The sequence below is a fragment of the Cricetulus griseus genome, chromosome 2 (genome assembly GCF_003668045.3).
Source record: "Cricetulus griseus strain 17A/GY chromosome 2, alternate assembly CriGri-PICRH-1.0, whole genome shotgun sequence".
NCBI lineage: Eukaryota > Metazoa > Chordata > Mammalia > Rodentia > Cricetidae > Cricetulus > Cricetulus griseus.
The window spans coordinates 409707552-409720860 of NC_048595.1; the positions used below are offsets into that span (position 1 = coordinate 409707552).

General features: G+C 37.9%; 1 protein-coding gene across 1 annotated transcript in view; it reads right to left on the reverse strand.

Moving 5' to 3' along the window:
- Positions 1–13309, reverse strand: part of LOC113833540 (protein boule-like) — a 99600-nt gene that overhangs the window by 40556 nt on the left and 45735 nt on the right. Inside the window, exons 8-9 of the mRNA XM_027396050.2 lie at positions 3429–3476; positions 2319–2447 (exon numbers count right to left, since the gene is read on the reverse strand). Coding sequence (XP_027251851.2) covers positions 2319–2447; positions 3429–3476 — 177 coding nt within the window. The remainder of the gene's footprint in view (positions 1–2318; positions 2448–3428; positions 3477–13309) is intronic.

The following is a 13309-nucleotide window of genomic DNA, read 5'->3' on the forward strand; positions in this document are numbered from 1 at the left end:
CGGATGAGGGCCTAGGCCCTCCCCCAAATGATGTGACAGATGTCAATGATCCCCCATGGAACACCTCACCCTCCCTGGGGAGTGGTCAGGGGTGGGATGGGAGGGTTGGTGGAGGGCAGGGGAGGAGGAGAGGGAGAGGGAACTGGAATTGATATATAAAATAAGATTGTTTCTAAATTACATAAATAAATTAAAAAATTTGAAATTTCATCATCAATTAAATAAACTATCCATGGTTTCCAAATCACAAACCATGTATGTGTACCTATGCTGTGCAATTTGGATAATCATAAGGAGGATTCTGAGGCTTTTATTCAGCAAGAATGAAGAGTTCCTTAGATGTCAATGAAAGACTATCCAAAGATTCTTTAGAGGCTTGTATTGTTGGGCTGAGGTAAAAACAAAGATCCAATTTTACAATGCTGAACAATAAGGAGGGAATCTCAAGAAGAAATAGTGTCTGTATCACTCACTCTTCCTGTCTACACTGTAGGCTTCTAGCCTAATAACACTGCCAGAGGTGAAACAGGGTGAAGGTGGAGTAAGTATTAACTGTTACATCTCAATACAGAGAACCTACTATGAGAAGAGATTAAGCTAGGAACTAAAATGATCACTAGCAAGGGTATGGACAGTGGAGTGGATGTAAATTAGGATAGTTATTAAGCAAAACAGCATGTGGTTTTCTAAAAAATACTACTATATGATTCAGCATACCCTTACTTCTGGACACACACACACACACACACACACACACACACACACACACACACACACACACACAATGAACCAACTTGTTACAGAGATGTGAACTCTTAAAAGTCATTGCAGCATTATTCACAATAGCAAAGGAGTTGGAAATGTGGCTTCATGTCAGAGTATTTGCTCAACAGTACACAAAGCTTTGGATTTGTTTCCCCTAGACTTGTCCCCCAATATTCTTGTCTTACTCAGTAGCACTGATACTGAATCAACTTTAGTGTTCACTGATGGATGAAGACAATGTGGGCTATGAACAACAGAATAATGTGCAGTCTTAAAAAGAAGGAAATGATATCAGCTATGATATCATGGATAAACCTGGAAGACATTATACCATGGAATAAGTCAAGTACAGAAAGATAAATGCTTCTCAGTGGAATCTGAAAAGCTAAACTAACAGAAGCAGAGACTAAATAGTGGTTTTCATGGGCGGGGAGGAGGATAGGAAGATGTTGTTCAAATAGTGTTTTGGAGAGTCACCATACAGAAAGGACGGAAATGTTTTGGAGAGTCTCCCACCGTACAACATAGTGACCCTAAACTTGAAAACTGATGAGACATCTTAAACATTTTCACTACAAACAAAAAAAATGAATAACAACATGCAGAGATGAATTACCTTGATTATGGCAATTAGTTTAGAATACATATATTTACAAAATATCATGTAGTTAATAAACATTTACAGTACATTTTTATACTCAATTACATTTCACTAAATCTGGAAAAGAGGAAACACAAAAATAAATGGAGAAATTCTAGTAAAAGTATGGAGAGTAATAACAGATCTAACTGGAAATTAATATTCCAGGATAAAATTTTGTTACAAGCTTTAGTACTATAGAGATAACAAAACAATACGTGTGACTACAGTTATTTAGACACAGTTTAAGAAGTAGTAAATGTTGCCTTTGGGTACATTATGAAGCAGTGTACTGTGGCGGGAAACACACTGTGGAGTAAAGCTCTTCCCGTGGATAGAAAACAGGGAGAAATTGAAGGGCTACAGCCTAGACGCTGACTTAAAACATAACACATCACCTGTTCAGCGCCTGCACATAGATGATGCTATTAGCGACACACTGAGGCTATAACTATAAGATACTGCAGATATTAATTTGTAGTTAATTTATATTGTTATAGGAACAATTTTAAATTTTACATTGGTTTAAAGATTATATGCTTTTAACTGGCAAATTATTAGCAACAACACAGACTGACATGAAAATGAAGTAGGTGCAAATATTTGATAGCTTAAAACTTTCAAAGAAACTTGGAGAGTGATTCAGGAGTGCTTACTGAAAAGTTCTAAGATGAAGCAACACTCTTAGAATAAAAAATGGTAGATACGAATAAATCAGAGAAAGCATAAAATAAGCAAATTTAATAAAGTAAAAGAGAACAATGGTTAATACAAGGTGGTTACAGACCCATCATCTCATCACAAACAGCAGGGCTGAGTATGTACCTCAGTTGCAGTTATTCTTCTAGAACCTACAAGGCCCTGGGTTCCAACACTGAACAAATGAAAAACAAAGAAAAAGATGAATGTGTACCTCTGGGACGGAAGCTTCCATCAGAGACAGTGGAGGAGGAACACAGCCGCCATCTTGTGCAATTTCTACTGGTTGATAAATAACCTCAGAGGGCTGCAGATACAAGAATGGAGCAGAAGAGGCAGGAGACTAAAACACAAAACAATCCTTGTTATTCAAGTATGACTAGTTATTTCTGCTAAGCCAAAATGACTTACCCTAAAATGAAAAAAATATTTCTGCATATTTTCTTAAAATTATTTTCAGAGATAGTATAGAATTGTCTTAGAAACAGTCGAGGAAATCTGAGTTGTCATACATTTCAGGTGTATAGGTATAATTAAGGTACTTTATTAATGGCAAGTACTGAATGTTTATAGTGCCCCAGAGCCTCGAACAGAAACAGACAATAATTCTAAATTTATTACTATCATTAAAAATTATAGTAATATGACCTACCACATTTAAATTGGTCTAAGTGTCTACTTTCAATTTTGTGACTTCACATAGCTTTAAGAAAATACTACTAATTTTTTGGTATTATACAATTTCCTTGGGAAAAAAAAAGTACAGGTTGAACACCTTTGAGACTTCAGATTTTAGAGAGGATTTTGGGTTAGGAGTGTTTACCCAATAAAAGCTATGTAAATATCCCCAAGTCTAAAATATTAAAACAGTTTTGGTATCAGTCATTTCAGACAATGGATACTCAACCTGTTTTTATTTAGGAGCACGAGACAATCTAAAGCAAAAATATGAAGTGAAGCTAGAAATGCCAACATTTCCAACAATAACAGAAGTGCCAAAAGTATTTTTTATGTTCATATAGCACTTCTTTATAAAATGTTTTCCACCAATATGTCCTCATTTCACTTTTCCAAAAATAATGGAAGAAAACTTACAAGGTTCTAATCTCACTACAATCATTTTACAAATGATGAAGTTCTGAGTTAGATAAAGGAAACATCACTGCATGCATCTTACAGAGGAGGGGATGAAGTGCAGTAGTTAAAGGAGACAGTTATAAATAGAAGAAGGATATTAGACTAGTTATCTTGACTTTTGTTTTCATGGATTCTAATAAATACAGTGAAAAGATTTTAAAATTAGACACTGGAGGTGGATATTTACCTGGGGAACTCCCCACTGCCACTGCCCTGGTAAACACTGTGCTGGGGCCTAAAATGAAAATCAACAAACATACAAAAATAGGTTATACACAGAGGCTATAAAATCAGACATTTTCATGCAAAAGAATAAAGCTGAATTTTCAAGGAATGTACAAAAGTTAACTCAAAATGGATTAGAGCTCTAAACAAAAAAGTTAAAATAATGAAATTCTTAGAAGAATCAGAATATTAAGGTAGAAATCTTCATGACTTTGTTTTAAAAGTTATGCTTTAAAAATATACATGGCAGTTGTATGATGGTGGTGCACATCTTTGACCCCAGCACTCAGGAGGCAGAGGCAGGTGGATCTCTGTGAGTTCAAAGTCAACCTGGTCTACAGAATGAGTTCCAGGACAGCCAGGGCTACAAAAAGAAACCAACCAACCAACCAACCAACCAACCAACCAACCAACCAAAAAACAACCCCCAAAACACACAACGAAGAAACAATACTAACAAGAGCTGGATAAACAAGACCTCATCAAAATTCATAAAAACTTGAATGCTACAAAGAACATCACCAACAAAGTGAAATTTAACTCACAAAATATAAGAAAATATCTACATATATTTGATAGGGAAATTTTATCAAGATCATAGAAAAAACTTTATTTTTTATGTGTACTCCTGGTGATTAACACAGGTCCTCACAGATACTTTGCAAGCATGAAAGAGCCATACTCCAAAACCCCAAAGAATATACAAACATGGTACTTTTTTAAGGTTACAGGAATAAGGAATTCCTTTTTGTGTTTATCAGCTTATTAGAAAGGAGACACTGGATGAGATACACAATGGGATGGGATTTTCTTCTTACTGAGCTGAAATGAATCAGTTTTGCATTTGAGAGTGTATAGATAGAGAAAAGGAAGCTGTTACTCCCTGCAGTTGGTTTTACTACAGACTTGCTACACTCAACTTCTCTAGTTCTGAACGTTAACTTAAAATTATTTGTTTGGGCAAGATGTGTGGTCTATAATCCTATGAACATATGAGAATTTTCCTCTTGGAATGTTTTCAAGTGTGTACTACTTGTACAAAGTAAGGCATTTCATTATGACGCTTCCATACAGGCTTATAATGTACTTTGATCATAACCACCCTATACTTTCTTACTATCCCATCCAGTTCTTTTTCCTTCTTCTTTCACACACTTAGTTTTTAAGCATATGAAAGATAAGATATGCTTTTTCTTTTACTTGCTTTTGTGGGTCTGGGTTACCTCATAACATGATGATCTTCTGTTCCATCCAATTTCCTACAAATGACATAGTTTCATTTTTCTTTATAGGGAGTAAAACTCCATTAGGCATGCATGCATGCATATATATATATTATATATATATATATATATATATATATATATATATATATATATGCTACTTTTCTTTATCGATTGACTTTCAGGTAGATTATATATAATGGTGTGGCACATCTGAGTCATAAGGTAGCTCTGTGTTTAGAAGGTTCCATACTGATTTCCATAGTTGCTACACTAACTTACAGCCTCATCAACAGTGAATAAGGGTTCTTTCCCTCTATATTGTTTCCAGCATTACCTGTTGTTTTCTTGACGGTAGACATTCAGACTGTGGTGAAATTGAATATCACTGTAGTTTTGATTTGCATTTTCCTGATGGCTAAGTCTGAACATTTTGTTTCATTGTATTTATTATTTGTACTTTTACCTGAAAAGTGTCAATTCATTTCCACTGCCCATTTATTGTTTGCTATTTTTGTCATTTATGCTCTAAATATTAGTTTCCTGCTTGATTCTTTTTTTGTTTCAGTTACTAATCCATTTCAGTATTCTACTTGTGGATATTCAGTTTTCTTTGCACTCCTTATTAAAGAGGCTGTGTTTTCTAATGTCAAGACTCAGATGAATGTAGCTAATGGGCTAATTTCTAGACCTCTTCAGTCTATTTCATTGGTCTGTATGTCACTTTTCTGCCAGAATCACATTCCTCCTGCTAACACAGTTTTATAACAGAAAGTAAGGCATTGGATGACTTCCTTTTACTCAGGATTTCTTTGAACATTCTGTGTATTTCATATTACATACGGGCTCTAGAATTTCCTTTTCTGTATTGGGGAAGAATGTTACTGGAATTTGATGATAATTACATTAAGTTTGTAAATCCTTTCTTGGTAATAGCTTTTTTAACAGTATTAATTCTGTTGATTCATGAATGTTTTGTTGTTTCCTCTGAACTGAAACACTCCCTCCAAGAGGCAAAAGGAAGATTTGTATGACTTAGAAAGATCACAAAATTTAGTCAGGAAGCTCAGTAAGTTATTACCCAAGAGTATCCTCTGAAAGGTGATATAAGCAGTAAAAAGTCACTGCAGAAGTAGTCTTCCTGAGGGTGCTGCCTGCAAGCTGTTTAGGGACTGCAGTAACCAAGCTTTGTGCACATCACTATCTTAGGGGGAACTTTTCAGTGCTGTAGTTACTTTGTAGTTACCCATGCTCCTGCTGGTAATCCTTCACCCATGCCTCTATAAGTAGCACTGTTAAACTCATGGGCTCAACAAGCCAGGCTTGGGTAGAAAGGTGTCTTTGGTCTATCTTTAGCACTAGACCTAGTGTTAACAAGATGTCTTGTCCACTTTTTCACAAGAAAAGTCATACACATGATTGGAACCTAAATAGGGACCTGACAGAAATAAAGAGGAGTTCGACAGGAACAACTTGCTGTCACAATGGTAAGACATGAACTGAAGCTGATCTATCTGAGGATGGAGCATCTGCAGGGGCAATCCCAACATGGGTATCTTTTCTCACACTGGATGTGACAGTATACCTCTTGGCTGTAGTGGTAGCAGCATAGTCCCTGCTATTGGTGATAAGTTTTAGTTAAGAGTGGGTCATTCCTTTTTTCTTAGATTATTTAAATAATTGTACATTTATATACATTTTGATCATATTCTCCCCTCTGTCAAGTCCTTGCAAATCATCTCTTCCTTACTACCCATCCAACTTGAAGTTCTTCTTCAAAAAAACCCAAAACTCCAATGTAACAACCACCCCCCCCAAACCAAGAAGACGAAGTATAAATACACCCAAAGAGAAAAAAAAAATCATCAAACTGTAACCAAGTAAAAGTACCCCTCCCCGAAAAAAACTCCCTGTGTTAGTCAACTACTCCTGAACACAAGGTCTGATATACTACTGATTACTCTATTGGAGAAAACTGATTTTCCATCTCCCAGCAGGTATAAACGACAGTTCAGTTGTTAATCTTTATTCTACTAGCTAGGTATTCATTCATCCATTCACTCACTCATTAAAAATAACAAAATAAAATAAAAACTATCACAATGAGACTGGACATGACAAACCAACAGAAGGACAAGAGCCCAAGAGAAGGCACAAGAATCATCAGAACAACCAGGAATGAAACCACTAAATTGAAGTTACAGTATATACACAGAGGACCTGGTACGGATCTGTGTAGGCCCTGTGCATGCTGCTTTAGTCACTGTAAGTTCCTATGAGCTCTGCTCATGCTGATTTGGAGGGCTGTTTTCTTGGTGTCCTCCATCCTCTCTGGCTGTTACACTCTGCCTCCTCTTCTGTGGATTTCCTTGAGCTATGAGGGGAGAATTTGGATGAAAATTTCCCATTTAAGGCTGAGTGTGCCAAGGGCTTTCTCAGGTAGTCTGCCTTCCTCCATATGGTATGAGGTGGCATGCAACCTTGACTAATGGGGTCTGCTACAAATATGTGGATGCTCCCCAAATGGCCCATGATATTTCTTACATTCTAAAGGTCCTTCCTTCCTTCCTTCCTTCCTTCCTTCCTTCCTTCCTTCCTTCCTTCCTTCCTTCCTTCCCTTCCTTCCTTCCCCCATCTACTTTCTGATTTGATTTTTACAAAAGGGCATCATTTTCACCATGAGGCTAAAGTGAAAATGGCTTAGGATGGATCACATCATGCGGCTGGAGCAGGAATGGAAGGGAAAAGAGGGACGCTTCCTGTTTCTCCTTCTTTTAATACGAGTCTCCTTGCTATGTCACTTCCTGCCTGGATCACCACTTTTCTACTACATTTCCCAGAATGCTCTTTGACTCCTAGTCCCATCTACTTGCTGTCTCATTGGCCAAACAGTATTTTATTTAACAAGTAGTGAATATATTACAACCCCTGAATGGAATCACAGGCAGACAGTAGTAGCTATTATGGGGTGGGTGATAAGAATTTGCCTAACAGAGGAGGAACTCTGACTGTAAAGAAATGTGAATGCCATCTTCTGCACTAGCTCTGATTGGCAGGAAATGTGTGAAAAAAGGAAGATGAGATGGAGAGAGGAGAGAGGATGAACACGAACACAAATTAGAAGTCTGTTAAAAGAGCCCTTCCCTTCCTGGGATCTAAAACTTGGAACTCCTGGGAAGAATGCAAAGTAGATGAGAAAATATCCCTGTGATCAAGGGGTATCTTGGACCTAATACAGAGGAAGGGAAAATCCATGTTTCCCACATGAAGAAGGGGACTTAGTGGCTCAGTACTTTGGACTATAATAATCAGTGAGTATCTGAACTAAGTAAATCGTGAAAGAGCACCTCATAGCTTAGCTTGTGAGGTTGTAGGACAAGGATTCAGTCTTCGTGTTGTGGAAGCAGACACCCAGCCCATCAGGAGGAGGGAGATGCATGTCATTCTTGAAGTAGTACCCCATGATTAGGATGCCACATGGCTCATAAAGAGGTAGATGACATAATACATCCCAGATAAGCTGCTTTACACACTTAAAAATTTGTATTTACTTATTGTATATGGATGTTTCACATCCATGTATAGCAATGCATCTTGTGTGTGCAGTGTCCACAGAAGCCAAGACAGTGTTGGATCCTACAGACAGTTGTGAGCTGCCGTGTGAGTGCTGGGAATTGAACTCTGGCCCTCTGGGAGATCAGCCAGTGCTCTTAATCACTGAGCCATCTCTGTAGCCCCTTTATGTTGATTTTGATCTTACTCATTTTTTCTATTTTTCTTATTATATTTTTTATTATTTAAACAATTTTAAACATAATTATATTTTGTTTATATTTTTCCTCTCAAGTCCTTTGAGATCCTTTCCCTTCCCCTACTCTCTCTCTCTCTCTCTCACACATAACCTTTGCAGTCTACTAAATGTTGATCAACTACTCTGGAACATGTGGTTGATACATCCAGTATCACCCTATTGAACAGATTTTCCCTCTCCCAGCAGGTATAAGTGACAGTTCAGTTGTTACACTTTACCGTAGTAGCTAGGTTTTCATTCATTTTTACTTGTTTCCACTCAGGAATCTTATATAAACACTAAACTGGAAACCCTAATATAAAACAGAGTTCCTGGTGTGCAGACCGGTGCATAACTTACTAATGTTTTTGAAAGTATTTCCCTAACTGCTGAGTCCCGGAATCAATTTACATGTGGCTTGGAGTACATGGTGTTAGGCTTTCAGAAATATTGCCTATTGCCCTAGTTTCATTTCTGTTGCTGTGATAAAGCACCTTGACAAAAAGCAAGATGAGAGAAAAGGATTCATTTTAGGTTACATTTCCATTACAGTTCGTAACTTTGGAGAAACCAAGGTATGAACTCCAGAAGCTAGTCACATCACACCCAAGGTCAAGAGAAAAGAGAGAATAGACACATCCTTTTTTAATTGCTTGTTCTCAGATAGCCTTCTCCCCCTGTACACTGTTCAGGACCCCCTGCCCAGAGAATAATGCTGCCCCTTCTCCCAATCAATTAACAATTAAGATATTTCTCTGCAGACATGCCCACGGGCCAACCTGATGTAGCTAATTTTTCACTAAGACTTTTCCAAGTTATTCTAGGTTGTGTCAAGTTGACAGCTAGTACTAACCAGCACAGCTCTCTCTGTGTATCTGGAGGGACAATAAAGGGTTGGGGAACTCACAGGCCCCTTGTGTGAATCGCATATTATAATCTGCTAAATGGACATCATATCTAACTGCCTTCCAAATGTTTATTTCTACATACTGATTAGTTTAGCTCTGAGAATGCATCAGAGAAGCTTTTTAAAAATAATTATTTATTGATTGTGCAGTGGGCAGTGGTTAACAAGTGCAGAGAATACGTCTCAGTAGCATGCTCAGGCACAAAAGGGACATCTAAATTTATCTCCTTCCAAGGCTCAGAGCCTATCACAGAAGAAGGGTGAAAAAGATTCTTAGAGGCATAGGTCAGGGAGGACTGGGGCAAAACAATGTCTCTGGACATGAGACATGACAGGACCACTGTACTAATGAACCCATGGCAGCTGTGGTTCCTGCCACAGGATCAAGCCAGCCAACATTCCAGCATGGAGTTAGGAGGCACAGTATTCATCATTAAATGTACTTTATTATATCCATTTTATTTTTTTATGTGTGTGTGTGTGTGTGTGTGTGTGTGTGTGTGTGTGTGTGTGTGTGTGTGTGTATAACTTGTGGGAGGAAGGTCTCTGGTTCCACTAGGTGGGGTCCACGGATTAAACTAAGGTTGTCAGACTTGGTGGAGCTCATGAGCCCCTATCCTCAACTGAGGAGAATCAACAGTTGATGGCTTCTGAGGGACAGAGAGCCTTTATTCTTTAAGGAATGGCTCTTAGTAGGTCAACCACATGCCAGTGGATAGTTACATACCCCTGAGTATAAGAGCACCACAAATTTGACTCGGTGAGTTAAAAAAAAAGAGAGAACACAAATCTGGGAGGTGGTAGGGGTGGTGGTGGATGGATATGAAAAGAGTTAGGGAAAGGAGGGAGGGGAATATACTTTGCAAGAAGATTTGAAGATTTCAAAGCATTAATAAAAATATTGTATTAAGAATAACAGTTACCACTTCTTCTTCCATGGCTATGATTTGTAATTTTGGTCTCTCACTGTGTTGTAGAGGTCCTGCATATTGTCTGTATTTTTAAATTTGTCTACCTTGCCTTCAAGTTCTGGTATTATGTGTCTTCCACTTGATCCAACCTACTGTAAGGGTTCAAGTAAGTTTTCATTTGAATTACTGAGCCTTTCATTCCCAAAATTTCAATTTGATTTTGTTTCATTAAATTCTTTTGACCGGGTGTTGGTGGCCCACACCTTTAATCCCAGCACTCGGGAGGCAGAGGCAGGTGGATCTCTGTGAGTTCGAGGCCAGCCTGGTCTCCAGAGCGAGTGCCAGGATAGGCTTCACAGCTACACAGAGAAATCTTGTCCCGAAAAACCAAAAAAAATTCTTCTTTCATATTCTTCATTGTTATCTTTATTTCATTCAGCAATTTGTAATCTTTGAACTCATTTAATGTCTACTTGTGTGTTTGACTTTATTGATCATCACTTAAGCAGTGTGTGTGTGTGTGTGTGTGTGTGTGTGCTGCCTGTGGAGGCCAGAAGATGGCACTGAATCTCCTGAATTGGAGTTACAGCCAGAGGTGAACTACCCAAAGTGGGTGACAGAAACTGAACCCAAGTCCTCTGCAAAAGCAGCAGGTGCTTATAACTGTGGACTCTCTCCAGCCTCTCATCGATCATTCTTACAGTCTTTCTTCTGAATTCATTCCTTAAGATGCCATCCATTTGACTATCATTAGAGTCCATTACTGTGGAATTTTTAACTTTTGGAGGAGCCATTTTGCTATGTGTTTTTGGATGTCTTATGTGCCTTTATTGGGATTTGTTTATCTGTGGCCAGGTTACTTGCTGAAGGTTTTAATTTGCTGTATCCTTTCTGTTTAGATACTTAGAATGCTTAGGTGTGACTAAGGCTGGGCTGAGGTGAAGTCTCTCAAGCTTCAGAGAGACTTCAGAAGTTTGGTTCAGTAGCCAAATATTTACCCAATGTGTCTAAGGCACAGAGGGCACCCAAACCACTAAGGAAGAAAAAAGCTAATTGATGAAGCAACTATACTGATAAAAATTCACTACTGAAAGTATGATAATTTAAAAAACAAATCATATTATATGTTATATATGAACACTATAATGCCAATAATTTGAGAGGATTAAAAGATAAGAAAAAAACAAAAGGAATAATACTAGCAAGAAATATTACAAATCAGAAAAAATGATGGAAAAACAAAGGGGAGAATAACAAAGAAAAGAAAAATGGGGTATATACAGCTAATGATAAAGTGAGAAAAAAAATAACAAACAACTAAGAATAAGGAGAATAAAGAATTGTAAATGAGGCAAAGATAATGAAGAAGAAAGCTGATATAATTGAATAATAAAAGTAAGAAAGAACAAAGGAGGAGGAAAAGAGAGAATTAGAAATTAAATATTAAAAACAAGGTGTGATAGCTACAACCCCAACACCTCACCTCAGAGTCTGAGGCAGTAAGAATACCAACCCCAGGCTAGCTTGTGTTTTATGGAGAAAACCTGTTTGAAAAGCAATCAAAGCCAGTTGAAAATAAGAACAGGACAAATACAGTAAAATAAATTAAGCATTAAATGGAGAGTTAATGTAATGGAAGTATAAACACAGGGAGAAAAGCAGGTTGCTAAGGAATTAGAACAGCCAGTTATGGTAGTGCACACCTTTAATCACAGAACATGGGAGCAGAGGCAGGTGAATCTTTGAGTTCTAGGTCAGCCAGGGCTACATAGCGAGTCTAAAAAAAAGTCGGAATAAAAAATGTAGGAGCTGGGTGGTGGTGGCGCACATCTTTAGTCCCAGCACTTGGGAGGCAGAGGCAGAGGCTGGCGGATCTCTGTGAGTTCGAGACCAGCCTGGTCTACAAGAACTAGTTCCAGGATAGCCTCCAAAGCCACAGAAAAATGCTGTCTCGAAACCCCGCCCCCCAAAAAAGTATTTAAATGTAATAATTAAAACTGCTTAGTCCACAGGTTGATTAAAGGTCTGAATAGAAAAGCAATAGAATAAGAGAAGAAAGGGAATAAAGAAGGAGAAAATAAAGTAAAAGATAATCTAAAAAATTATTCCTATCATCTAGTATTACTTGTGTGTGGGTGGCAGTGCAAAATCTGGATAGCTAGCACTTTGGTTGATGCCAGGTGGAGAGACAAAGGGCTGTGTACTATTCGGTTTCCTCAGTTTTCTTCTATGTCGTTCACCCAACAACCAGAGTGGGAAAACCACTGGTTTTTCCCATGGTTTGTGGGAAAAGCCATTAGTTCTTGTCCTCAGTGGTCATCCTGTTTTTCAGGACTGCATGGACCCTAATACATGGTTACCTTCAAGTAGCTAGCCTATCAGCTGAGGTGTGATCTCCCTCTCATTGTTCCACTTTTGCTGTTTTCTTCATAAGGTTCTGTCTGTTAATAATTGAAAGTACTATTTGTGTTTTCTGGGTTTTTCACTTTCTCTGTGGTCTAATTCCCAGCCTCCCCAGTTGTATGCTCTGTACTGTGGCTGTGGACATTCTCTGCCTTTGTTTCACTTCCCAAAGTTTTCTATTTTTAAAACATGGTTCTTGCTGTCATTGAAACTTCATTATCTTCTCACCATCACCAACTCAGAGGGCAGATGGTTCTCAGTTGTTCCTGGTTTATTTCTGGGGTAGTCTGCCATGGTAGCCTCCATAAAGAATGTCTACAACTCTGATAAAAATAGACAAATGATGTGAGTAGAATTTCTCCCAAAAGACATATATGTATGTTATTAGTCAATAGCATATGAAAAGATGCCTGGTATCATTACTCCTTAAAGAAATACCTATCAAAATAACAATGTGATAGATACCATTTGGTACCCAATTATAGCTATAACCTAAACACAGCCAAAGTGGAGCAACTGCAGCCTTTCAGTCCACTGGTAGGAGTTTAAAGATGGTATGTTCCTTTAGTAATACTAAACTATGAACCTTCCTTAAAATGTTAGCACAGA